Genomic DNA, 26,666 nt, shown 5'->3' on the forward strand with positions numbered 1-26,666 from the left:
AAATTGCAGTTTCAAAGGACTCTGAACGATCCTAAACGAGGCATAAGAGTCTTATCTAGCGAAATTATTGTCATTTTTTAAAAATATGCACTTTTAAACCACAACTTCTTGTCTAATTCCGGTCATGTGACGCGCCAGCGCCACCTCACGCAATCCGTCATCACATCAAGAGGTCACGGATGACGTATGCGAAACTACGCCCCAGTGTTTACAAGTGTGGAGAAAGAGGACTGCTCTGACGTTGTTGTGTGTCGAATGATACTAATTAATGTCTTTGTGTCAGTGTATTGTTTAAAATGGTCCGCAAATGTGCATTTCATATATGTAACAACACGTGACCCTTCCACGGCATTACGCAATTAAATTTCTTGCCAAAAATGACAGTCGTTTCGCTGGATGGGACCCTTGTGCCTCGTTTGGGATCGTTTGGAGTCCTTTAAAGCTGCATTAAAACTGTTAAGTGTTGGGGTCCATTAAAGTCCATTGGAATTGGAAAGATCCTGGAATGTTTTCCTCAAGGAACATGGTTTCTTCTCGACTGAACAAAGAAAAACAACAACTTTTTGGAAGACATTGTGGTGAGTAAATTATCTGTATTTTTTTTAAGAAAATGGACTTATCCTTTAATTTGGTTTTCTATGATATGAGCCTTTAAAACCATGGTCCTCAAAACTGGTCCATAAAAAGTCCAAATTTATTTCCAATTTCCATTTTACACCATTTCACTGATGTGTCATGTAGTTCATATGCTGTGAAAGGGCGATAACCACCCACAACACACATTTTAAAAGGCCAGGGGAACACTTTGCTCCTTCCGACTGAGCCAAAAACAATCACGCACCTAATGCCAGCCTAATGGCTTTCCGCCATTAACCAGCAAGAAGAGAGAAGAGAAGGAGCCTTTCGTCACACTCATTACCAGACTTAAGCTAATCTAGCAATGGTAGAGAGAAAGCCACAAGACTCTTTTCTCTGAAAAGCACTCCAACATTCCCAGAAGAAATCTGACTTTCAATAGTGGAGAATCAAGGACATTGCCATCAATCAATGCTGCTCGGGCTGGGAGAATAAAATTATTGGTTTGACTGATGTAAGTAGTCATAAAATAAATTGTGGTAGGAAGATTTAGATGAAAATAACAATAACATCAATTAGTAGTTGTGTTGTCGTCAAGATTACCTTAAGTGAGACCAAGTCAAACCAATAACAGGAGCTGTAATAGTTATTGTAAATTAAATTAAATTCATACCATAATTAGGTATGAACAGCAATATGTATCGTGGGTGTATACATGCAATCTACTAGACCAGGCACTAGTAGTATAAATGCACAGTACTAGCAAGTGCTGCATCTTAAATTGTATCAAGAAAATCTAAGTGGCATATAAATACTTGACACAACCATGGTAGCCTGTTACTGGTGGTTGCCAAGTTGTATGTGCTTGCCAGGCTGCTGTTATGCAGTTGCTTTGATGTTGTGGGCGGTTGCCAAAATATTACTTGGAACATATTTTTGAAAGTCTTATTCTGAAGTATTGAAGTACTGAATTGTAACCTTCATTCAAATTGCTAATCATACATAGGGTGACCATACGTGCCATTCTTCCCGGACGCATCCCATCCAGGATTTTGTGTTCGTCTCCCGGAAGTTGTATTTGTTAACCGCATACGTCATAGAGGATTATTATTATTATTACAGAAAAGCAACCGTTACATTTTAAGGTAAGAATGAAACTACGATTGTATATCTTGTGTTTTTAACTGAATGGCGTATGCGGTCAACAAATACGACTTCCGGAAGACGCACCGAAATCCTGGACGGGATGCGTCCGGGAAGAATGGCACGTATGGTCACCCTAATCATACATGTATGCTACAGTAATAGTCATGGTTATTTTAAAGGGACACTCCACTTTTTTGAGAATATACTCATTTTCCAGCTTTGCTAGAGTTTAACATTTGATTTTTACCGTTTTGGAATCCATTCAGCTGATCTATGGGTCTGGCGCTACCACTTTTAGCATAGCTTAGCACAATTCATTGAATCTGATTAGACCATTAGCATTGAGTTTAAAAATAACAAGGGTTTCAATATTTTTCCTATTTAAAACTTGACTCTTCTGTAGTTACATCGTGTACCAAGACCATGTCCCTTTAACAAACACGAGCTGCAATACAGATGTGTCATAACCCAAGAGCAGTCAGTGCTAGATGGACACATAAGAGATTATACCCTTTTTCTCTGTCTAAATAATCGTCATCTAGACTAGACAAGTGTTGAACTGGATCAAAGTTTGGATAAAGAAATGTCATTTACATCATCGTGCTCCTACGGAACACAAGGCAACAACCAGATTGTATAATTTTACCTCGGGTGAATAAAATTGTGTCTAGAGTGACTGAACTCAAAGAGAAGATGAAGGTGAAAGTGAAGGATTTCAAAGATGTTGCTGGGTTATTGACAGACGGAAAGAACATAGAGATGTCTGCGTTTTGATGAAATCTAGAGTCAACTTTATGATGCAATACCTTTATTTCCATTATGTATTAGCTTGCTAGACTTTCCTAGAGTTTGGCATAAAGATGTGCATTTGGTCATTTTGACTACTCAAATATTACTCAAAATGATAGGTAGTTAGATTGAGACAGGGATCAATATAATGTAGCTCCATCTACAATATGGATACAAAAATATACAAATATAAGACTCAATCTTGCGGTTTTAGCATCTGGTAGAATCACATTCACAATTTAAGACAACCATGAGTACTTCATGAAAAAATCATAGTCAAACTTTTATAAGCATCTCCATGTTGTGTTGCAATCCGTACATTCTGTTTCATTCATCCTGGCTTTATTTGAATGCAAGAGAGCATCCTGTGTTATTGGCTTCTTATTCAGCCTGTCTCTTCTCTTCTTGTAAGTCTGGTTTGGTGAGGTGCATTGCCTGGGGTAACAGCTGGAGCTCATTGAAATTTCCTCTGCATTAAGGTAGTACATCAAGCTTAAATTGAGCTTATGATAGGACTTCTTATTACAGAATTTACATATAAGTAATGTAGGTGCCACCTGCCCATCCAGTCTCATATTCAGATCAAGCTTTGAGCAAACCTGCCTGACCGAACTACAGACTCAGAAAAAAATAGGATAAAACAGACCAGAAGAGTAGTGCAAGGTTGGTGCCTGCTAATATAAACTTGAAAAGATTGACAGGACAAAATAATCAGGCTCCTCCTAATCTTATGTTTAGAACCTCATTTAATAATTTTGGGGGAAAAAAATCTCAAAATCAATCTGTTTTCATAATCAGTCATTGGTTTAATTTCCGAGTATTCACGTTTTGCATATTCATGCCCATCACTAATCTGGTAATCCATTGCAAAATATGCTTAACATCCATTACATGATCCTCATAGGTAATTGTGACACTGGGCCACAAAACCAGTAACAAAAGTAATTTTTAATTTTGATTTATGCATCATCTGGAATCTGAGGGTGCAAAAAAATATATATTGAGAAAGAAACCTTTAAAGGGACACTCCACTTTTTTTGAAAATATGCTAATTTTCCAGCTCCCATAGAGTAAACATTTGATTTTTACCATTTTGGAATCCATTCAGCTGATCTCCGGGTCTGGCGCTGGCACTTTTGGCATAGCTTAGCACAATCTATTGAATTCAATTAGACCATTAGCAATGCGCAAAAAAATAACCAAAGAGTTTAAATATTTTTCCTATTTAAAACTTGACTGCGCTGTAGTTACATCATGTACTAAGACCGACAGAAAATTAAAAGTTTCAATTTTCTAGGCAGATATGTTTAGGACTATACTCTCATTCTGGCGTAATAATCAGTGACTTTGCTGCTGTAACATGGCTGCAGCAGGCGTAGTGTTATTACGCACTCCCCAAAAATAGTTGCCTGCCATTGAAAGTAACCAAGGGGACTATTTTCGGGCACTGCGTAATATCATTGCACCTCCTGCAACCATGTTACATCAGCAAAGTCACTGATTATTACGCCAGAATGAGAGTATAGTTCCTAGCATATCTGCCTAGCTTTTAATTTTCTGTCGGTCTTAGTACACGATGTAACTACAGAAGAAACAAGTTTAAATAGAAAAAGTATTGAACTCTTTGGTTATTTTTTAGCGCGATGCTAATGGTCTAATCAGATTCAATGGATTGTGCTAAGCTACGCTAATGCTGTGTTTACACCAACCGCAGTAGAGGCGTGAAGCCCGAGTGATTTCAATGTTAAGTCAATGTGAAGATGCATTGACGCGCGTCAGGAGGTCCCGCGGCGCGGAAGAGGCATTCGGCGCAAAATGATTGTTGTGCGCGAAACGCGTGGTTCGCGCGAATGGTGCTTTTTGTGCATTTTGCGGTTCACGTGAATTTGCGGCTGACACCCGAGTTGAAAAATTTTAACTTTGGCGGAATTTCGCGCCGCGTTAACCAATCAGGAGCCTGCTTGCTGCTGTGGTGGCAGCCCCGCCCGGAGTCACTCACTCAACCAACGCTTGATATTGTCCGTAAGCACCCGGAGCTATACGACACAAGTTCTTATTTCTATAGATGAGACAGGAATAAAAAGGACCTCGCTTGGAAGAGTGTCAGTGAGGACTTTGGGCAACCTGGTAAGTTGATATAATACAATGTTTATTTTCCCCCTATAGTAAGGTTACCAAATACAAACTGGTAACTCTCTTGATAAATGCACAATCAACATCAGTCATCTTGCTAACAGACAACCGCATAGCACTTGCCCCTCCCACAAGAAGCGGATTTTGCCTCTGACGCGTGTCAAATGCTTGGCTTTTCCGCGCGTCTACTTCACTATAGACGCGTGAATGCATTCAAACTGTTCAAATGGCAAACAAGGCACGGTAGACATGATTTTGACGCCTGAGACGCGGTTGGTGTAAACGCAGCATAAAAGTGCTAGCGCCAGACACGGAGATTAGCTGAATAGATTTCAAAACCGTAAGAATCAAATGTTTAACTCCAGGGAAGCTGGAAAATGAGTATATTTTCAAAAAAAGTGCAATGTCCTAGCCTGACGTTGTCATACTCAATTCTGGTCAGAATTTGAGTCTGATACCGCTCCATTGAGCTAAAATTATGAGGCGTGTCTCAACCGAAAAATGCCTCTGCACTCAATTGGATAGACATACGACCAATCAGAGCAAAGGAGTGTGTGACTTATGTTGAAATGGCGTCTTTAGCAGCCTGACCGAACTGCTAGTAATTTCGCTACAATGATACTAACATCATTGTAATTATACTACGTCTGAGTTAGCGAAGGTACATCAACACCTACTAAGTTTACAACATTTCATTTATATCACAACATTAAGTATTTACTAAGTCATACAGTAAGACTATCTCTTACCATTTGTACGTTAGGTGAACTTCATCCACGACGATAGCTACCCATTACGTTGGCTTGAAAAATATCGGAGCCTAGCATGTCCCTCCACTTATTCAGCAGTCACGATTCCAGGCTTCCGAAAAGAAGCTGGCAACGACCGCTAATTATATCCATCTCGTCGTGCACGACGAGTTGCATCGCCATGATACCCATATCAGTTGCTTCTTTAACTTTGTCCTCCATAGGAAGGACGGCGAAAACATAAACAAATGCCTTGATCGCGTTTCTCTGTTCCTCTTTTTAAATCAATGCTCTTTCGACATCTTTTAGAACAGACTCAATGTCAGAATCCACACATCTGAATTCACCAGCGGCAGCCATTTCATTGTAAACAGATTGAACACACGCGCTCTTTGGTGACGTGGTTGATACGTTACTGTTCATGATCATCTGTCCATCATCGTATAAAGCCCGCCCTCACAATTTGATTCGTCGGCCGGTTTTGGTATTCGCATAGTAGCTCCTCAACGGTGAATCCCCAGACCGATCTTCCCCGTTTTTTCAAATTGTGGTGGGCGGGGCTAAGATCGGCAGGCACCCAGGCTAGCAATGTCCCTTTAAAGTTGTCCAAATGAAGTCCTAGGCAACTGTATCCACTCACAAAAATAAAGTTTTTATATATTAACGGTAAAAAATTTACAAATTATTTTCATGGAACATAATCTTTACAAAATATCCTCACGATTTTGGCATAAAAGAAAAATCAATACTTTTGTATTGTTGGCTATTGCTACAAATATACCCATATGACAGGTTTCGTGGTCCAGGGTCACAATTATTACAAAATGCCCAAAACATCTGTCACACAGCTCTCATCCACTGCATCCTACACAAACTCTCGCAGCCGAGTGTCTGACTTTTACAATGATCCAGGGTCATTAACGCGCTGCCCTTCATCTCACTCCTGTCTTCTAAGCACATTTTTCCCTGGCCAATTAGGTATAAAATAAGAAGAAAACATCAAAGGGTGAAGCAGAACACAAAGGTACTATAAACAGACCAGACACTGGAGCTGCAGGTGTCCACACAATGTCACTCATGGGTACACTGAATGTTTAATTAGAGATAACAAATCACCTCCCGAATTATAAAAGCGCCCATGAGCTCATCCAAACGCTCTTCTGCTGGATCAACAGTCACCTTTACTGTTATGGTGATTGTGTTAATGTAGAAAATCTTGATGAAACTGTGGACAGTGCACATCTTTATGGTAAATATCGTTTAGATGAGAACTGAACAGAAGATACCTGGCCTATGATGAAACATAACTTATTGTGAAACATAATGCTAAATGTGTTCAGTAAGTCACCATGTTGTAAACCATTTTTACATGTATTCTCTACAATGTTTAGTATAGCAGGTTTGTTTCCTTTGAAATTACTGTTATAAATAAAGCTTTAGTAAATTGTGTCAAAACATAAACATCAGCTTCTGAAAATATATAATAAAATAAAAGCTGCTAAAACATGCATTTAAACTTGCCCTATTATGCACGGTACTGCGCGGCCCTCCATAATTGAGCCATTACTGATTTTTTGTATTTTAATTTGCCCCTATACACATTTGCCTAAAATATGCATGAGCTGTCAAATGACATGTTAGTGGATTCTGAAAATAACTTCTGATTAAGAATTTAAGCTGATGAAGAGTGAGGGGTGTCAACGAGCAATTCATTCATTTACGCAATGAGCAATGCCTTCATTTACGTGATAAAAAAGCCCTTGTGGTAGAAATTACCATCAACCTGCTTAAAATGCTAAAACCTTATACCATTTATTGTAATAAAATGCTGAGACCGATCGAATCATAAACTGCATTATGCAGATCCAAGCAAGGCCAAAACAAACCTCCCATGCAGGGAAAACAGGGTACAAATGGTCAAACTGATTAGAAATATGAGTTGCTATGACTCCTTAAATCATTTCAGAACACAAATGAGATACTGTATGTTTACATAAGCTGCAAAAGATCAAAAGATGCTGCAGTGCTCAGTTTATAATTCACACTGACAAAAAGCACATTAAGCTCAGAATTTGTAAAAAAATGACCATAGCTTTGTCCGTAAATTAAACCCCAGGGTGGGCCATTTAACTACAACATGATATTCAAAGTCCTTCTAAGCCAGATGGTATGTTCACCAAACATGATTTGCTTGTTTCTGCTGTATTTCTCAAATCCAAAGTGCTTCCCATAATCATACAATATGTTGTCCTAATCAATGGTCATTTCCATTCATTTAATCAAAAGGCATTCTGCTAAACTTTCCACTATCTTTTGTGTTTCATGGAAAATTACTGTGACATCATACTGTACTTTGCACACTGAAGTTTTCCTATGTTTTTTTTTTCATATTTGTCATCCTAAAAAATTGTCACTCACAAAATCCTTGAATCTGATACATACTAATTAATCCATTGCGGAAAGTAATACAACATTGGGTCATAATCTTAGAACTATTAACTTCTGATAGATGAATGACATTAGCAACAAGCTAATGTTTAGCTAACTTGAGCACAGTACTGTCCAATCTTTCGTACATCCTTTTGTTTCGAAATCAGAACCATCATTTTTAACAAGCTGTTGCAAATTTCTTTCTTTATATTTCATCTCTTCGTATCCGGCACTTTGAGACGAAGTGGATTAACTTGTCAGATGCCGTTTTGAATTTTGGCATTTGCTTGTACAGTGCGCCCCTGAATTGTCATAACACCTTTTAAAATGCTTGCTAAATCAGATTTTTGCAGGCAGTGTGTAAATGTGAGTAACACTGTTAGGTCGTATTTATTTTTTTAACGTCCAAACATTTTAGATTAGTATTCTGAAACTTCTTTACTCATTTAATCTACCAGAATATAAGGCCCTGTTTACACGTACATGGTTATTTTGAAAAACTGAGACATTTCCCTTCGTTTGCACCCTTCGTTTACACGCAAACGGAAAACTCGCCTCTGAATACGATTCTTTTTAAAAACTCCGGCCAGAGTGGAGATTTGGAAAATCTTTGGTTACACGGTTGCATGTAAACTGAGACAAACAGATGTTTAGGCAGCCAACGTCACAGTTTGACAGAGCTCGCCCCAATGTCAAAAGTGTGACCTTGTTCAAAAGAGGAATAGGAAGTTATTTTTGCTGTTTTCGGGATTACGTGGGCTTGAGCTTCTCGTTACACCGCCACCTAGAAGTTTTGGCATGCTCTTGATGGCATACACGGGTACGTGTCAATGAAGTTATTTTTGAAACTGGAGAGGTTGAAATGTCCGTTTATAAAAATAGCCGCTCATGTGTAAACGTAGTCTAAAGGGGGTCGTACACAGGACGCGCCGCGTCGAGTCGCGTCTAGGACAACTCTGGAAGTCCACATTAAATAGGGCGAGCTTCATCAGATAGCGTCTACTTCAAAATGCAAAAAATACGTAAGCAGCCAATGTTAATCGTTAATGATTTGGGACAAATATGATGTTATTTAACCTCTTGAAAAGCACCCCCACTCTGGCTCAAACCATGAAAATACCTACTTTCACTAAAGGGTTTTTTTTTTTAATAAACCGTTTAGAGTATAAGCATAACTATGTTATCATTAGAAAGAAGACACTTTGAGCTTAATTTTCCAGGTTTCAAAAATATTTTATGATAAAAATTTAAAAAAAGTTATAGAGAGGCTGAAGTACATTGTAATATAAAAATTGCATTTTTAATACTAAAAATCTTAATTATAAATATGTGTGTGAAACCTAGAAATGCAATGATGCCAAAACCACAAGTCTGAAGAAGTTATTTCACGTTTGAAGTCAATAAGCCCAAAAATGAGGTACTTGCAAGGGTTTTGTAAGACTAGTGCCTTGTTTTCATGCAAACACGTTCGTTCTTATAATTATGTATCCTTATGTTAGCGTATAAAATGCTGTTTCCACACCAGGAAAAAAAACATCACACAAAGATCATTGGATTCGTCTTCTAATTGGCTACACGTTCTGTCTATCAATATTTTCCATGAAGTCATTTGAGGAACAAGCGAGTCACATGACGTCACGATATTTGACAGCGCTGTTTGGATATTATGTATTATACTCCCACCTACTTTTTAAAATAAAGTTTGAACACGGTTTGAACGCGAGTGTAATGTCATGTACAATGTTACGACGTACATAATCCTCAGATTGTATATTATGTTCTATTACAAGACGTTCATGTGAAATCTGATGTAAACAATGGACAATATATATCTATATTTCAAGGATTATACGCATTTGTGGACAAAAATGGTCATTGGATGTACTTTTTAAGGTGTTTTTTTATTCACACATCTGAATCAGAGTGGATTCGATTTGCGATCGTTATATCAACACAAAGGTAAGGAGTCCCGTTTATGTTTTGCATGTTGTCATCTGGACTTCTGTAACAAAATACTACATTTATGATGCTAGAGCATCTGTATCTTAAAACAGAGACCATACACTGATGCCAAACCCGTAGACCTTTTAAACTATGTATAGTAATGTTAATATTTTTAATGTTTGTAGACAATAGGCTATATAGATATTGTTAGCAGGGTTAAATAAACTGATGTCATCCCACATCGAGCTAGTGCGCGTCAAGAGGTTAATGTTAAACTATGTAAGTGGCGCTCTGTAGCGCGCCAGGGATTTGAGCAACTTCCTGAGTCATAGCTGGGCGGCGCGGACAGGCACCACATGTCGGCCCCGGTGTGCGTATACTCATAGAGGAAAGTGTTCGAGTTTTTTAGAACGACGCGGCACTGCACATCGCTGAACTGTGTGTCCTGTGTGCGACCCCCTTAAGAGGTAAAAAAAGCTCAAGCAAGCAGCAATCAATTTAAGAGATAATTAATAAAATCAACACGTGCCCGACTCAAACTGATATGCATACGAGCAGATTACAGTATGCTTGACATTTAGATTGTTCAACCAGGATTTATAAAGCTACTCTCATCCACGTTGTGTGCACTTTTTTTCATAAAAGGAGTTTTGGTGAGGTATCAGAGCTTGCAGTTGTCAGCCAGCTTAGCACTCATGAAAAGTGAAGCGTACAGTGTAACCTGTCAGCTTTTGGGATAAGGTACAGGCACGAATGCACGGTAAGTTTGCAGTCCTGTTGTACATACTCAACGAGTGTTCAGTATTCAATGGAGCAATATTTAAATTTTACCCCAAAAATTAAAGTAATGTTATCCAGTGTTTCCTTAACCATGCCATATTATTATCAGTACCTGCCACAATCATACAGTATATGTCCTGCCATACCCTAATGAAAAATCCAGCTAAGACCAGCATAAGCTGGTGAGCTGGTTTTAGCCGGTCTCCAGCTTGGTTTTTGCTGGTGTAGGAAGCTGGTTTTGCTGGTGTAGCAAGCTGGTCTAGCTGTTTTTTGGTCACTTTTTAAGCTGGTCTAGCAGGACTAAGCTGGTCAGGCTGGAAGACAGCTGGCCCACCAGCATGACCAGCTTTGTCAGGCTGGGAGGACCAGCGTAAACCACATTAAACCAGCTAAAACCAGCTACCAGCGTATGCTGGTCTTAGCTGGATTTTTCAGTAGGGTAGTTTCAAAATGAACTGAAAATATTTTTAAACTTATATCCTAATTCATGCAATTTTTATGTCATTCTAGATATATGCGCCACAACTGCAGAAATATGCACCAATGGCATGTTTGCAAAACCACTTAAAAAACCTTGAATACATTAAATATTAAGCTTTTGTTGCACATTGACTTATACACAAAAGTCCATGCCACGCAAACAATACTGTAGCTGTGTTTGACTTTCCTGCAGCTTTGTCCAGATGACTGCCTCGGCTCGAATGCTCTCGTATCGCTCGCTCCCACAGAATTGAAGTAAAACACGTCAGCTGGGTGGTCTGCGCAGCTCCATATGAAGCCCGCCACACCAGCTCAGTAGTCTACACTTCATTTCCGTATTACAGCGTCCTGCACATGACATTATTTTGTGTGTTCGGTGCGTCATGTTCATCATACGTCATGTTAAAATACGTGCCTGCTGCAAAAGGGTTTATGATAAAAGAGACGCTCACGTTCAGAAAATACTCGCAAGACACTAACTCAACACTAAACTCTGAATACACATGGGACTACGCAAGTACTATGCAAGCATCTCTTTTAAAACCCTTCAAAGCGTCTGCAGCAGCCGTATTTTGACATGACGTGTGATGCACATAGGTTAGAAAGACTCACCCATTTTTCTGAAAGGATAAGAAACACTGCACAAACATGCAGGAGAAGCATTGCAGGCAAGTCATAGAAAAGCTGCCTGTGAAATGATATTCTCAGAAGTCAACTAGTGAATGACATAAATAATGAATAAAGGCCCTACTGTGAAGAAATAGGGATGAAGTCATGTGTGAGAGAATGCCTTGAAATAATACATCAACAGCAAACTGTGAGAGTTATAGTGTTGTGAATGGCTGAGCGACTTTTGTTACACCAGAATATTGTTTGTGTGTTTTTATTTCTTTTTCTACTCATTTGTATTTGATACGGGAAAATATTGCATTTCAAGTGGTCACAGTTTTCAAACGGATGGCGCTTTGATACATCGTCCACCCTGCTGGGCTGTGGTGAGGTGAGGAAACATTCTGTGTGCGCTCTACAGAGAAGACAGCAGCGTCTCAGGAAGCTACCGGCACATATTTCACAAGCCTGGCTGCGTGTTTTTGTTCTTGAGTGTGTTTGATGTCAGAAAAAAAGGACGGTGTGTGTGTACGTGACAGTGAACGGAGAGCATGAGAAGGAAAAGTGCAAAAAAAGGAGATGCAGGGGAAAGATGAGACTCTCCAAGGTCTCTCCTTAATCATTATCATTCGGCTGTCAGTGGGAGTCCGGTCCGAGCGTGGCCCTATATCGCCAGAACCCGGTCCCATCTGCTCCCAATAAAATCCAACAAAAACCTTAATTTGAATAGATGTCCAATTTCTTCTCATTTTAAATGCCTTTGCTCTTTAGAGACAATGATATTTGGAGGACTTGGAGGACAACAATTAAAACAAACTGAATGCACATCTGTACCAGCCGAATCATGCACACTAATGTTTCAATCCTGCACAGAGATCACAGAGAGCAACTAAATTATATTGTTTGCATTGTATATTAACTCCTATTAACATGTTATTTTTGATGTTGGTTTCTTATTTATGCACTACTTGCATCACAAAGAGCCGCAAAAAATAATGATCGTTTCCGAACTGATGTTGTAAATACTCCCACATCTTGGGTCTTGGGTCAGATAAACATATCTTACGAATTCTCATGCCATTGTTGAACTATCCAGAAATAAAAACTTACATAAAACACAATGAAAGTGACATAAAGACACATAATACACATCATGGATTATGACGTGCTTGCACTGTTATTGATGCTTTTATTATTGTTGTACAATCCTGTTACAGTATTTTATAATAAGGTCATGCTGTGATGTTTACTGTAGATGATATATTGGCCCCGGATCTTCACAGATTATGAATGGAAGTCATTGGAAGGAAAATCTAGTGTGTCTTCGTCATTTGACTTAATATTCACGGGAGAATGTGGAAATCCAAGATAAATTTACAAGGTAATAATTAGTAGACATTTCAGACACAACAGATGTTTTCATGAGCGCAGACAGATGTCTTCTTTAAATGTTACTTGCGTTCAGTACTTGGCAAGTGTAAATCCTGTAGACTGGGTACATGCCATGTGTGTCATCAATAACAGAATGCCAATATTGCAGCAAAGTGATTTCGGTGGCGGCATTTATATTATTCTAGCGCTGCTGTGTGTTTTTGTCTTGTGTGAGGTAAAAACAATCTCCGATTTAAAGCATCAGGGCCCGTATTCATAAAGATTCTAAGAGTCCTCTCAGAAAACTCTTATAATTTCGCTTAAAAACTTTTACATAGGAGTCTTAGCTTAAGAGCAATTCGGGACTGATCTGAGAGCAACTCTGAGTAAGGAAAAGACAAAAACTTTTATCTTAGTGAGTAGGCGGGGTTGACCCCGTTGCTACGTGTGACATAATCTTTTGAAGACTGTGATTGGTTGGTTTTCAAGAAGGAAGAAAAAGAGTGCTTTTATGTATAGAACCTATTATTAGCCATCAATTTGAAATTACAGGTATACCTATTATACATTAACAGCATAAAATATATACTTTATTATATATTATGTACCATGCTGTCAATGTCATACTTAACGTAATTGATATTAAATAAACATATTAAACATATTAAATAAACAGCGACACAAGGTTCTGTAAGTTTGTGTGATTACTTTGTTTTATAGACGTCTGTAACAGACCTAAATCATCTTTGCTGCAGTTGCATTTTTTCTAGTTACCGAATCTGTTCCTGTAGTTAATGTAGTGATTACTTTTATTTCTGGTGTTATATTATATTATTATGTCTCTAATAAGATCGGTCACAAACATGATTCCTGCACGATCTAATGTGTTGCATGTTATTAACTCACTGTCATGCATTGTGTGCAACACTTTTTGTCTCCCTCTTCGTGTTTTGTCCACTTTCCCGGTTGCTAAAAAAAACTCTTAAGCCTCTTAAAAGTCCTTGTCCGTGCTCCTAACAATTTTGACCTTAAGACCTCTTTTAAGGGTTAAGATGCTTTCTGAATTACTTTTTTCTTTACTAGGATTGTTTCTTTAATTTTTAGAGTAATTTCTACAAATTTTCGTAGAATTGCGTCACTAGGAGCTACTTTTTGCATTAAGATTCTTTATGAATACGGACCCTGGTGTTTTGAACCTCAAACAAAGCAGCACTTTGTAATTTTTGTTAGGTGAGAGCTGAGAAAACAGGAGAACGATTTATGGAGGTTTAATCAAAACTCTACTGGTGATCTTTACTGTACATTCTATTTGTAAATATATTGACTAATTTTGTCTACTCACATGGAAATTAAAGTATACAAAGAACAAAGTATATAATGTTTCATTGATAAGTATGAACTCAGATTCTGGATAAGATAAATTATAATTTGAGTCCAGTTTGCTACATTGCTTTTATGTCTTCCAAAACTATTAAAAAGGCATTGAACATCTTTGAGGCCGGAGACTTTAGCTAATCTTTATAGTTCCAATATTGCTGTGTGTGTGGGAGAAACAATTAAAGGGGATAGTTTACTTAAAATTAAAATAACCCCATGATTTACTCACCCTCGAACTATCCGAGATGTAAGTGACTATCATCTTTCAGAGAAATACAATCTGAGTTATAGTAGAAAATGTCCTGGCTCCTCTAAGCTTTGTAATGGTAGTACATGTACAGTATATGGTGCCTCTGAAACCCCCAAAGTACATCCACCCATCACAGAAGTAATCCACATGGCTTCAGTGGGTTTAAAATGGTCTTTAAATCTTTTTAAAATATAATAACTAGATTCCGGTAGTGGCCACAACACATTCACAAGGGTTCTATACACTTTGACAAGATTATGACGTAGGACAGGGGTCTTCAACTATTCTTCGAGGGCCATATTTTAAAATTGTAAATATGATATAAATATATATATGTACAAATAAATATGTAGCAACATGATAAAAAATCCAATTAAAAGCACCTACAGAAGCAGAGGCCTCTAACAACAAATGGAGTTCAATATCTGTATGTGGTAGCTCAGCACAAAACGGTTTAATAAGGACATCATGCTTTTACATACTAATGTGAAACAAAACAAATCATTCTCATTAACTGATAACAGGTTTTGTTCATTTGTAAATACTGCACTTTTTTATTTAAAGTACTTGACACATACATCCAAACTATTATGTAAAAAACATTGTTGGGTTTATGAAATTTAATTATGGACACTGGTTCAACATCATTGAAAATAAGTCTGAAATAAGTTTTCTAAGTTTAATAAGTTTCTCATTGGTTTATTGCACGTTATGCCCAAAACACACCCATTACTCATTACAAGAATATGAACACTTTTAGACTGTGCGCTAGGCACACAGACCATTTCTCCTGACGTTAAACTAGCAAAAGGGGATCTGGACACGCCTAAGGTGCACTTGCGCCGTGTGCTTTAGACCAAGCCCTTAGATCGTAAAAATCTCATTATTGCAGTTTGTGACTTTGAGTCCATGTGCTTTATGCTGCCTTCGAGGTTATTTATATGTTAGTGAACTTTTAGCAGACACACTTTTAATTGACAAATTTCACATTTATCATTGCTATCATCTTAAGATTCAAAAATCTTTAGAGCTATGATCATTGACCTTTGGCAAATGACCTGCAGCATGCAATTATACAGTACATTATGTGACACACATTACAGTTCAACTTATATACATACTTACTGCCACAACAGAAAGAAACAAACATAATTCAAGCTCACGCACGCTACAATTGCAAAATGCATTATCGGGCGTTTAAGCATAGATTTTGTACTTTATTCACGTTTAATATTTTTTCTCTGATTATCTTAGTATCTTGTTGGGCCAATGTGCCACCGAATAAGCAACAAATAAGGTATTTTAATAATAATATTAAATTTTAAATTATGTGTCTGATTTGCGTCAATGTAGAGACAAATTGAGGGGTATTTTAATTAACATCTGTGTTTATTGTAATGCATTTAAACAGAAAGATAAGCTCTTCTAATGGACATACTGTATTTTTGGTAAGAGTATGTCAGTGCAATAATGTTTGCATCTTAATATTTCTGTTCTACCAGGACCAGTGTGTACCTAGTCAAGCTTGATGCAAAAGAAAACCAAGAGACAGAAATAAAACGGTGAAATAGACACAACATCAGCAGAAGAGAATATGAAAGAGAAATTGACTGATTCTTATGCTATGGGTAGCTATATTTTGCAGGCGCATATTGAATTTGATCTCTAACGTCTTGGAATATCTTTTTTGTGCTTATGCATTTTTGTGCCGTGTATTTTACACCTAGGTCTTCAGTGGTGCCCTACCTGATTTAATCCACCTTTTTTATACCACAGCTATAGATACCATCAATATACAGAAAAGTAGTATAGCAGGTCATTGCATCAGAGACAGGTCTCTCATGCCGCCAGAATAAATGCCATATATCTTCAGATTACCATTGGCAATCGCGGTATCTCATATCAAATACCCTTTTACATTTATACTGTTAAATGTTAGATACATGTCCGTGATCATGGGTGTTCTTGTGTCAAATACCTTTTATATTCATATCAGTGCACTGAAGTCACTTTGCCAATGTAACTTTGCCAAGTGTATCTCAAATATTTTGACACATACATGGAGGTAAATTGGATAAGTCCCAGATAAACACTGACCCTAGAACCGCCCTTGTTTCACTGTATCATGTATCTAAAGCAACATTTTTCTCTATAAGCACTTTTTTCTGTAGCAAATGAAGACTATTTTAGAATGGGTTAATGTTTGGTTTACAGCTTGTTTCTTTATGTACACTGGTCAGTGGGGACCAGGTTATTATGACTGTAAATAGGGTTGGGCGGTATGGTGGTAGATACTGCTACAGTGAAATAAAATGTCAGATGTAAAAGATTTTTCTTTCAATCTCGTGCAGATGTCTCTTGAGGCGTGCGCCCCCAAATAAAGAAAATGCTTCATGCACTTAACACTATAATTGTTTTAAAGTTTTCTGAACTTTAAGCAAGCAGTGTTGTGTGCGCAGCTGGGGTGATATAGTTTGACGCGCCGTTTGCTCATAGTACAAACATCTTTGAATAGAAATACAAGAAAGAGACGCAACCGTTAAATTGCAAGTCTAAGTATAGTAAAGGGCGACAAGACCTCCTCAATACAAACTCCATGATCATTATCTCATAGCACCTGTCATATTTAAATCTACATATCTAAAGAAATTCAGGCATTTTCCATTGTTCCCTTCTTTTACATATTGCTTATTTTTAATGTAAATATAAATGATTTAAAAACAAGATTCTGTCTATCTTCACATTAAAGAAAATATTTACTGTAATATTTACATTTTTCAACATTTTACAATATTTTAGATAATGTTCTTACCTCAACTTAGATGGATTAATACTGCAAGATGGATTAAGTCTTTTTTCAATGCATGCACTTTTAGTCTTTGTACAGCGTTTTGTGAATGTGTAAGCATTTAGCCTAGCCCCATTCATTCCTTTGGCTCCAAACAAAAGTTTTATTTTGTGCCACTGGCTCTTTGATCGCCCCCTGGTGGCTGGATGCAGTACAAGTCAAAAACCCCGCCCCCTCCCTTCAAACGAATGGGACTCTGCTCTAAATAAAAAAATATTTACACTTCCAATAAAAGTTTCCGAATGATGGCTTTGGTCCTTTCAGGTAGTTGATATCATGCTGATATATGTTCAATTGTTTTTTTTTTGTTATACGTTTTATTTTAGCTAGTAATTTGTTTAGTAGTTTGAAACCTTCTGGCTTCACGGACGATTCCTTCTGCGCATGCCTGATGTTTTTATGTAACATGGGGGCGACCATGGTCGACATTTTTGCCTTCAATTCATTACAACGGAGGGAGGCGACATCGCGCCATCCATATTTTTTTACCGTCTATGGTGTAACTACTCATGTAAAAGTCTTTAAATAGGGAATAAGTGTTTGGTGGCTTCTAAATTCATCCCTGTTTGGATCCTAAGGAATGAATGGGGCTAGGCTAAATGCTAACACATTCACAAGGCGCTGTACAAAGATTAAAGTGCATGCATTAAAAAAGAAAGGTATGTATTACTTAGTCTAAGTTGAGGTAAGAACATAGTAAAATATTGAAAAACTGTGGTGGTGTCCTTTAACACTAACTTATTATATTTTTAAAACTGACTGTTTAGTTAAAAGCTAATTAGTGAGTGGCACATTTCTGCACATTTGTATATTCCAAAAATAATATAAATAAATACCATGAAATATACTGTTACCGTGAAATAAAATGACTCATTCTGTGAAATTGATTTTTGGTCATACCGCCCACCCCTAACTGTACAGAACCAATCTCATTTCTGTGGGAGAGAAAAACACTTTTGACAATTTTGACAATTAGTTTTGTGTGATCCTCAAAAGCTCAAATTAATCTCAAATGCCTTTCTGAATGTTCAACATAGAAGTTCTCAAAGGGATTGATTTTGTAAAGTTCAGCTGTTTGGAATAGAAAAGCTGATGTCTAAACATCTTTTGCTCTTTCTCATTGTCTCGCTTTCTCTTGGATATAAAGTAAAATCAAGCTAACTAAAGCAGTCATCTGAAGTGCTGCACCTGTGTGGAGATTTACAGAAAAACTCCAAAAACACTGCAACAATATCTGCTGTGATATCTATGTGCTTTAAGAGAAAACAAAGACCTCATCCACAATGAACATTTTGGTCCTGCAAGCAGAGATCTTTTCCAAAAGTAAAATAATCAGGCTGCTTACACCTGGCATTAAGATGAGTTTTGGTTGATCAGATCACAAGTGGATGACGCAGTACCCGGATGAGGCTTTGTCATCAGTTTATCTGGGAATACCAAACTTTGGAATGTCACCACTGCTTGACATAATCATCATCAGAACCCATCAAATCCTAATTCTTATCCCACAACGACCCCTGATCATTCTTGTAACCTGTAAAAGAATTCCAGCAAGTTTACTTTCTTCTGAAGGTAAATCACTCACCATAATCACTATCATAGAAGACGATGAACTTCTGCCAGCGCAGTTCACCAACCAACGTGAACATGACATCGCTTAGACGGACGGGCGGCCGGGCTGAAAGGGTGTAGCGCTCCCCATCGGGGCTTGGATTTAACTGGCAGGCAGTACGAGGCGATCCTTCAGCGTTCCTTTGGACGTAAAGGTGTGGTATGTGCATGGCATCTGTCAGGGACTGTAGAGCGCTGGCTGAGGCACATCCTGTAGATGTGACCAGAGCCAAGATGCCCTGTGTCATCAGTTCACATGCTGAAAGATAAAGCAAAAGAAAGATACAGCTGATTAGATTTGGTGCTTCAGCCGGTTCTGAAGAGATTTTAGAGCTGAACAAATGGATGTTAATCAAACAGTTCTGAAGTCAATAGGCTGGATCCTTTCTATCAGAGCATCATCTCTTAAGTCAGGCAATGAGTCCTTAAAGAAATATTAAAGCAGAGAATAGTAACAAATGATACAAAATATAGCAAATTAACATGCTAAACAGCAACACTTTTTTTTTAAAGCAACACTTTCCATGGTGAGACCAGCAGATAAGCTTGGGGTTAGGTGATCCAGACAAAAGTTGTACAAAAGGAGGCAGTATGTCAATAGCCTCTTAATTACAAGAATGACTTTATCAGTAAATACACAAATGTTTTACCGGTAATACGTAATTCACATAAGAGTCCCAAAACACTGTTAAACTGTGTCAGAAAGCAGAGGTTTCTTCATGTGGTCCACACTACATTGTATTAGATGACTTCAAACTAAACTATATGGAAAAAGAGGTGCTATTGCATCTAAAAATCAAAGATGTTTAAACATGAGGCTTTACAGAGAATGTGGACACTGCAAATACTGTAGACATTAAACTGTTTTAAACACCCTTGATGAAAAGATTAGCTTATTCATTTCCATGCTGGCAATAGATCCATACACTAGCCATTTAAAGGGATAGTTCACCTTAAAATGAAAATGTTGTCTACAGTACTTATCCTCATGTTGTTCTATACCTGTATGAATTTCTTTTTTCTGATGAACACAAAAGAAGATATTTTGAGAAATGATGGTAAACACACAACATATACAGTAGTGTCCATTGACTTCCATAGTAAGAATAAAAAATATGATGGAATTTAATGGGTACCATCAACTGTGTGCTTACCATCATTTATCAAAACATTTTCTTAATCATTTATCACAATACTTTCACATATTTTTTTCCTACTATGGACGTCAATGGTCACTATCTGCTGTGTGTTTACCATCATTTCTCAAAATATCTTATTTTGTGTTTATCAGAAAAAAGCATTTAAATGCCTACATAGATGAATGCTAACTAGCAATTAAAATGCTACACATACATTTGAACAGTCAGTGTGTTAATATAAACTTTTAAATAAAAATATAGTAATCGTAACAGTTGCTTGTTCACAGTGTAATTTACGATGATCGAGTTGCTTTTTCATATGCCTCTAACTGGGTTTTATGGAAAAATGGAAAATGATATTACACTGGACTTATAAAATTCAAATGCTGGATTTGGATGTGGAAATGGATGCAGTATTTCTGAAGAGGTTAGAAGGGGTTCATTCTTTACTTTTTAAGCAGTAAAATAAGAAAAACATCTATTCAATAAGAAGACACATTTGGCTGTAAATGAAGAGCTTTAGAAGTACTTTGGTTAAGCTCTTGGCAGCTGCTGAGTCCCAAACACAGATGAAGTTTTGTGCCAGGCTAGAGCATTTTAAATGAAGAATCCCCCATTGACTGCATGAATTAATTTAGGACAAGTTTGGAATTGAAATTAAATAGAAGCAGGCAACTATAGACGGTTTCAGCAGTAACAACATAAACACGCAGCTTTCGTGGTCATCACGTAACTTACGGTAAACTCTGTGAGGAATAAGTAACAACAAAGTCCTTTTAAAGTAGTTTATTTATATAACAAGCAAAATAAACAACACGTAGATTACAATGGAACCAAAGACATTTGTTATTTTCGACGAGGTATTAAAGTTCAGACGCTTATCGCTTCACCGCACGTGCGCCTGATCAAATGGTCTATAGAGGATATGCCCGTGACGTCACCTTCGACGAACGTGCCTGTGATTACGCCCACTGAGCGGCAAAAGACAGAGCGGCAGAATTTGTGTATAATGTGAAGTCAGCGAAAACACGGGTAAAACGCGTCTAAATGGGAAAAAGCTGTTGTGCGATAGACTGTACTAACAGATTAACAAGAATTCGGAGCTATCGTTTTACAGACTGCCAAAAAAACACCTAGTGTTAATTGATCGTTCATGCAAATGTCGACAGACCACAGGTGGGTTGACACGTTGCTAGGGTCACTATCAAGCAGAGGTTCTACTTTCTACTTAAAAGTATTTTTTCAAGTATCTGTATTTTATCCGTGTTTTTCTTTGGAAAACATACATTCCAAAGCATTATCATAATTTTTACTTGTATTTTCATAAATACAAGTTTTTGTATTACATTTAATATTTAAGTACATTAACATACTTTTACTGTAATAAGTACACAATTTTAATGTAATTAGGTATTAAATACTCACAGTATGCACAGTATGATTCTATGCTTTAGAATGTAGAGAAGTAAAATTTACCCTAATAAAGCACAGATGCTTGAAAAATGTAACTAATGTAACTCAGTATTCTCCACCTCTGCTATCAAGTCCAACTGAAATCAATTTAAGCTGATAATAGTCAGTTTTACTGGCATTTTCGCAACAGCCGCTATGAAAACCAGCCATTTTGTTGAACGTTTGCCACTCAACAGGGCGAGATCCAGTGTGGTCACGTGGAAAAGTGACGTCAATGCATACCCTCTATAATTTTAAAAGTGTACACAATTGATCTACAGTATACACATATTGGGAAGAGGCTTGTATCAGACACCTTAAATAAACCCACGCTGACGCAGAAAGAATATGCGAATGCAAATTGCGAATCCCCATATGGTGCAACTGCAACTGAATTTTTAAGGGAATGGAAGACTCTGATTGGTTTATTTGCATGTTACACCCAAAACACACCCATGAATGAATAAGTACAACCCTTTTGGACAACCGTTTTTTCATCGTTAAACTAGCAAAAATGGATTCGGACACGCCCTAAGTGCACTCATGCGCTTCACAACATGTGCTTGTTAGATCATTAAAAAAGGGCCCATTGGCTCTATATAGAATACCAAAAGCCCATTTTGTTTTTAATTTTGTAATAAATACAGTCAGTAAATACATTGCAGATTAAAATCTAGAACAGCACAATATTCAAAGCAAAGATACATTTTCTCGGTATGAAAGACACTCTGCAATATTCCAAGCTTAATTGCAGACACAGCATAAAACTCATTGTGTGCCTTTGCATTAACCAGGGCCAATTGGGTTTTAATTTAACGTCTTAATTAAAATCCTTGGTGTTGTGTTAATAATTTCAGTGTCATGAAACGTGACCTGGTTATTGACCCTACATAAAAAGCTACAGCTAGACTGAATTTCATTTTATTCGGGCTTTGAAATGATATCCGTGCATCTTGCTCAGCTGCTGGGGTAATGCCAAACTGTGAAAGTCCCCCCCAGCCTGCACGGAAGTTTGTAATGAACAAAACCTAGTCATTCATATCGCTCTGATTTAATCATCGGATTTTAATGAGATCATACCTAATCCTATTAATAGTATAAAGATTACGACAGCAAAACAGGCTTCGTATATTAAAGTAATCTAAGTGTGTGTGTTTAATCAGTAAAAAGAGCTGAATATTGTTATGTCTCAAACTTTAGTCTGACATTTTCTTAAAGGGGACATATCATTAAAATCTGACATTTTTCATGTTTAAGTGCTATAACTGGTTCCCCAGTGCTTCCATTAACCTAGAAAATGTGAAAAAGATTAACCCAGTAACTTAGTTTCGGTAAACCATTCTCTGCAAGCATATGAAAAATTAGGTCATTGAAATTTGGCACCCTCTGTGATGTCAGAAGGGGATAATTCCGCCCCTTAATCTGCACTATCCAACCACGACTCTGCTATTTTAGTGCAGAGATCAGCTCATTTGCATTTTAAAGGACTCACCCAAATCAGCATTTTTTGCTAACACCTAAAAAGTGACAATTTTAACATGCTATAATAAATTATCTATTTGATATTTTGAGCTAAAATACGTACTCTGGAGACACCAAAGATTAAAAATCTTTAAAAAGTCTTGTGAAATGTCCCCTTTAAAAACTGTACTGTAGTTCCTGAGGTCCAGTTTCAGGTAAAACACCAATTTTAATCATTGTCTAAGCGCCCCTCAAATGAAGCACATCAAGAGTTTTAGATGCGTTGTTTTAGTTTTAATGTTGGAGCTCTATTTTTTACCTTTTTTTATCTATCTTTTTAAAAGGCTAAACCCCAAAACACTGTAGCTTTATAATATCACTTTTTCTTAAAGTCTCAGGTAGTCAAAGTTATATTATTTCATACTCTATTTTTAATTACAATCATTTTAATTGTAACGCATCCCCTGTCATGTGCCCTCACGCACTGGACTACATCACCCATGATCCTTTGCACCCCGTCATCCACTGTCTTTGATTACCATCTTCACCTATTCACTATCACTCACTTTTGTTTTCATTCATTTTCGCTTCTTGTTTGATGTATGTGTGTACCTGCTATTCATCATTAATGTTATATGTTTGTTACCTGTCATCCTCCTCGTCTCTTTTTCTGTAAGTATGTAGTAGTAAATGAAACCTTTAAATCATGCATTCTTTTTGAGTCATTTAAAGTCATGAAATATAAAAAAGGCGAAGTTTTAGTTTTGTAAAAAGCTCTTTCACAGTGTTATACAATGTGATCAATAGATGTATGCATGTCTGAGACTCTCGGGTCTTAGTGGAGAGATATTGAAATGTCATTTTGAGGCACCGGCTGGAGAAGAAATGATGGCAGATAATCAACTTGCAGAGACTATTGATATAGCAACACTAAACAATACAGAGAGCTTATTAAGAGTAAGAATGCAACGCCACTGAAAATCAACTTCAAAACACGAACAAAGCTTCATGATGCATTACGAAAAAGAGAGAATATGTAATGTCCACAATTACAATGCATCATCTGAAATTACCAGAATGATTACACCGATTAAAAGCCAATCAGATTTTGTTTTGCTGTTTGTGGAGGGTTTACTATGCAACAGCTTAAAGTGAATCACGCTGACCTACTTGAAGTAGTTCAACTGTCAATCATTTTGTAACTAGTTGCCTTAAAAATAACATGCACAGGACATGTGTTTGATGAAAACTTTTGACTCCTTAAAGGTGCAGTGTGTAATTTTAGAATGATCTCTTGACAGAAATACAAAATTATGTACAAAACTAAATTATCAGGGGTATATAATGACCTTTTATAATGAGCCGTTATGTGTTTTACCCGAGGGGCAACCTTCCGATCTCTCTAATGAAGCCAACACGGAAGTGACTTAAACTGCAATTCATCGACTGGCCGCTTGAGGCTGGCTTCAAAAGGGAGTCAATTCCCATAGACTCCCATGTTAAAAATGGCCAACTTTACAGTAGAAAATAATATGTTTACAGCCTGGTACAAAAAGTGTTTTTGGCCTATATAGCTAATTTTGCCCTTCATGACAACTGTGAGGGGGGTGAATTTTTTTTTAACTAACACGTTTAGATTATATTAAGCCTTAAACTTCTGCATAATTAAGGGCGTCGCCGCTTGAGTGTCGGTTGAACAGCCACTGCTGTCACTAGACTCGCGCTAGGCGGGCGTGGTTTCACCTCAGCTTCACCCATGTCCCGCCTCTTTACCCATTTTCGGTTTTCCGCGAGTAATTCGCGGGGACGCGCGGCCAAGATGGCGACGGCAGGCAACGCCTACTTTAAGCTTCAAAAGCGATCTTCACAAACCAATGGGTTACGTCACTGACACTACGTCCATATTTTTTTACGGTCTATGGTTTTACCTTAGAATGAGACGTTTTTATCTACATACACCGAGGGTCCTCTTACATGGAAGCCATTTTGTGCCGCCGTGTTTCTACAGAAGCCCTAAACGGACAAAATGTTTTTACTAAGTTGTTTCCGACGATGGCATGTTTGTCCGGTGGCGGCTACCGTAGTTTCTCTATGTGTTTCAAAACTGAGGCGGCACCACTAGATGCCGCTAAAATGTACACACTGCACATTTAAAACTGGAACCGCCAGGGGTCAGTGTATGTACACCTAAAAACACCAGCGGGTAAAATTTACCCACACACATAACTACTGTTTTAATGTTGTTAAAACCTATTTTGTCACTTTATTATACCAAAAAGTAATTTACGTAAAGTAATGAAATTATAATTTTTTATATGTTTTTGTTCTGTTGTTTATGTTGAAGGCTATGATAATGTCTGTTTGATGGCGCTGCGCAGATCGATGCATAACAACAACAAATTCAAGCACACATTTTTACTTATTTAATTATAGACCCCTTCAAGGTTTGTAAACATTGAATGACTATCAGGTGCGCGCGCAGCATGGGGTCAAACTGTTCATACCATCCCGGCTTTATAATTTAATCTAACAGGACTGAAAAATGATGACTTACCTCAAATGAAGTGAGCACTACAAACACAAGCCTCTTTGATATTTGCATTGTCCCAGTCTGCACGTTAATTGCTTGCAGCCGCAGATGTTATAGTTTTTTGTTTTTGAGATTCTGCATGAATCGCGAAAACTTAACGGAAGACCTGGTGCGATTTTCACAGCCCACGACGCAAGTAGGCATTTTTGACGATACCGAATAATACGCAACTCAATCTGCTGTAATGACTTTTCTGACCCCGACATGCGCAGTGGAAACTGCCTGTGACGTGAACCGTGAAGGGATCTATTCATTTGTTTAGATATATTATTTTTAATTTGAATAAGATAACATAGAACATTAAAACAGAGGAGCGATAATGACAAAGCATATATAAATGCTTTAGGTAAATTTGATCCTGCTGGTGCTTATAGATATAAATCTGGTTTATCTAAACAATGGGATTTTAAATAAAAGAATTTTGGTAAAAGTTAATTATTAGGAGACTTGCATACCTTATTGAAAATCTGTAATGTACATCTGAATGACAGCCATGGGTAAGTTTTAAGATTTGTTTCTGCCACTTTAACACAAAATGAGAGACACACAACAGAACCACTCGCTTGCATTGGCGTAACAATCGCATCTGTGTTTGTTGAGTATGTCTCTTCAGATAAACCATAACCAAATAAATGCTCACCATAGCATACGCTGGATTCCTTTAATTAACATATGGATGTTAATTTAGCTTAACAAGTTTTTTTTTCTGAAGTTGGCTCTTTGAAAACATTTTCCAAATGTGCAGTGAACATCTCAGTCTGTCTTTAAGTTCCTCACCAAACTCATTAAAGACATCTGTTTAGTGCATGGGTTTTCAACAGGGGGTACGTGGTGGTATTACTGGGGGTCCTCTAAATATTATTTGAAATAAAAATTATTATTTGGAAAAATAAATGCATTATATTACAGAAATGCTAAAATACTTGATTGA

The 26,666-nt window shown here is 37.4% G+C and overlaps 1 protein-coding gene across 2 annotated transcripts in view; it reads right to left on the reverse strand.

Moving 5' to 3' along the window:
- Positions 1 to 26,666, reverse strand: part of grid1b (glutamate receptor, ionotropic, delta 1b) — a 408,742-nt gene that overhangs the window by 175,129 nt on the left and 206,947 nt on the right. For both annotated transcript variants that reach the window (XM_055176548.2, XM_055176549.2), the window contains exon 3: positions 19,068 to 19,352. In XM_055176548.2, coding sequence (XP_055032523.2) covers positions 19,068 to 19,352 — 285 coding nt within the window. The remainder of the gene's footprint in view (positions 1 to 19,067; positions 19,353 to 26,666) is intronic.

The sequence above is a fragment of the Misgurnus anguillicaudatus genome, chromosome 4 (assembly GCF_027580225.2).
Source record: "Misgurnus anguillicaudatus chromosome 4, ASM2758022v2, whole genome shotgun sequence".
Lineage (NCBI taxonomy): Eukaryota > Metazoa > Chordata > Actinopteri > Cypriniformes > Cobitidae > Misgurnus > Misgurnus anguillicaudatus.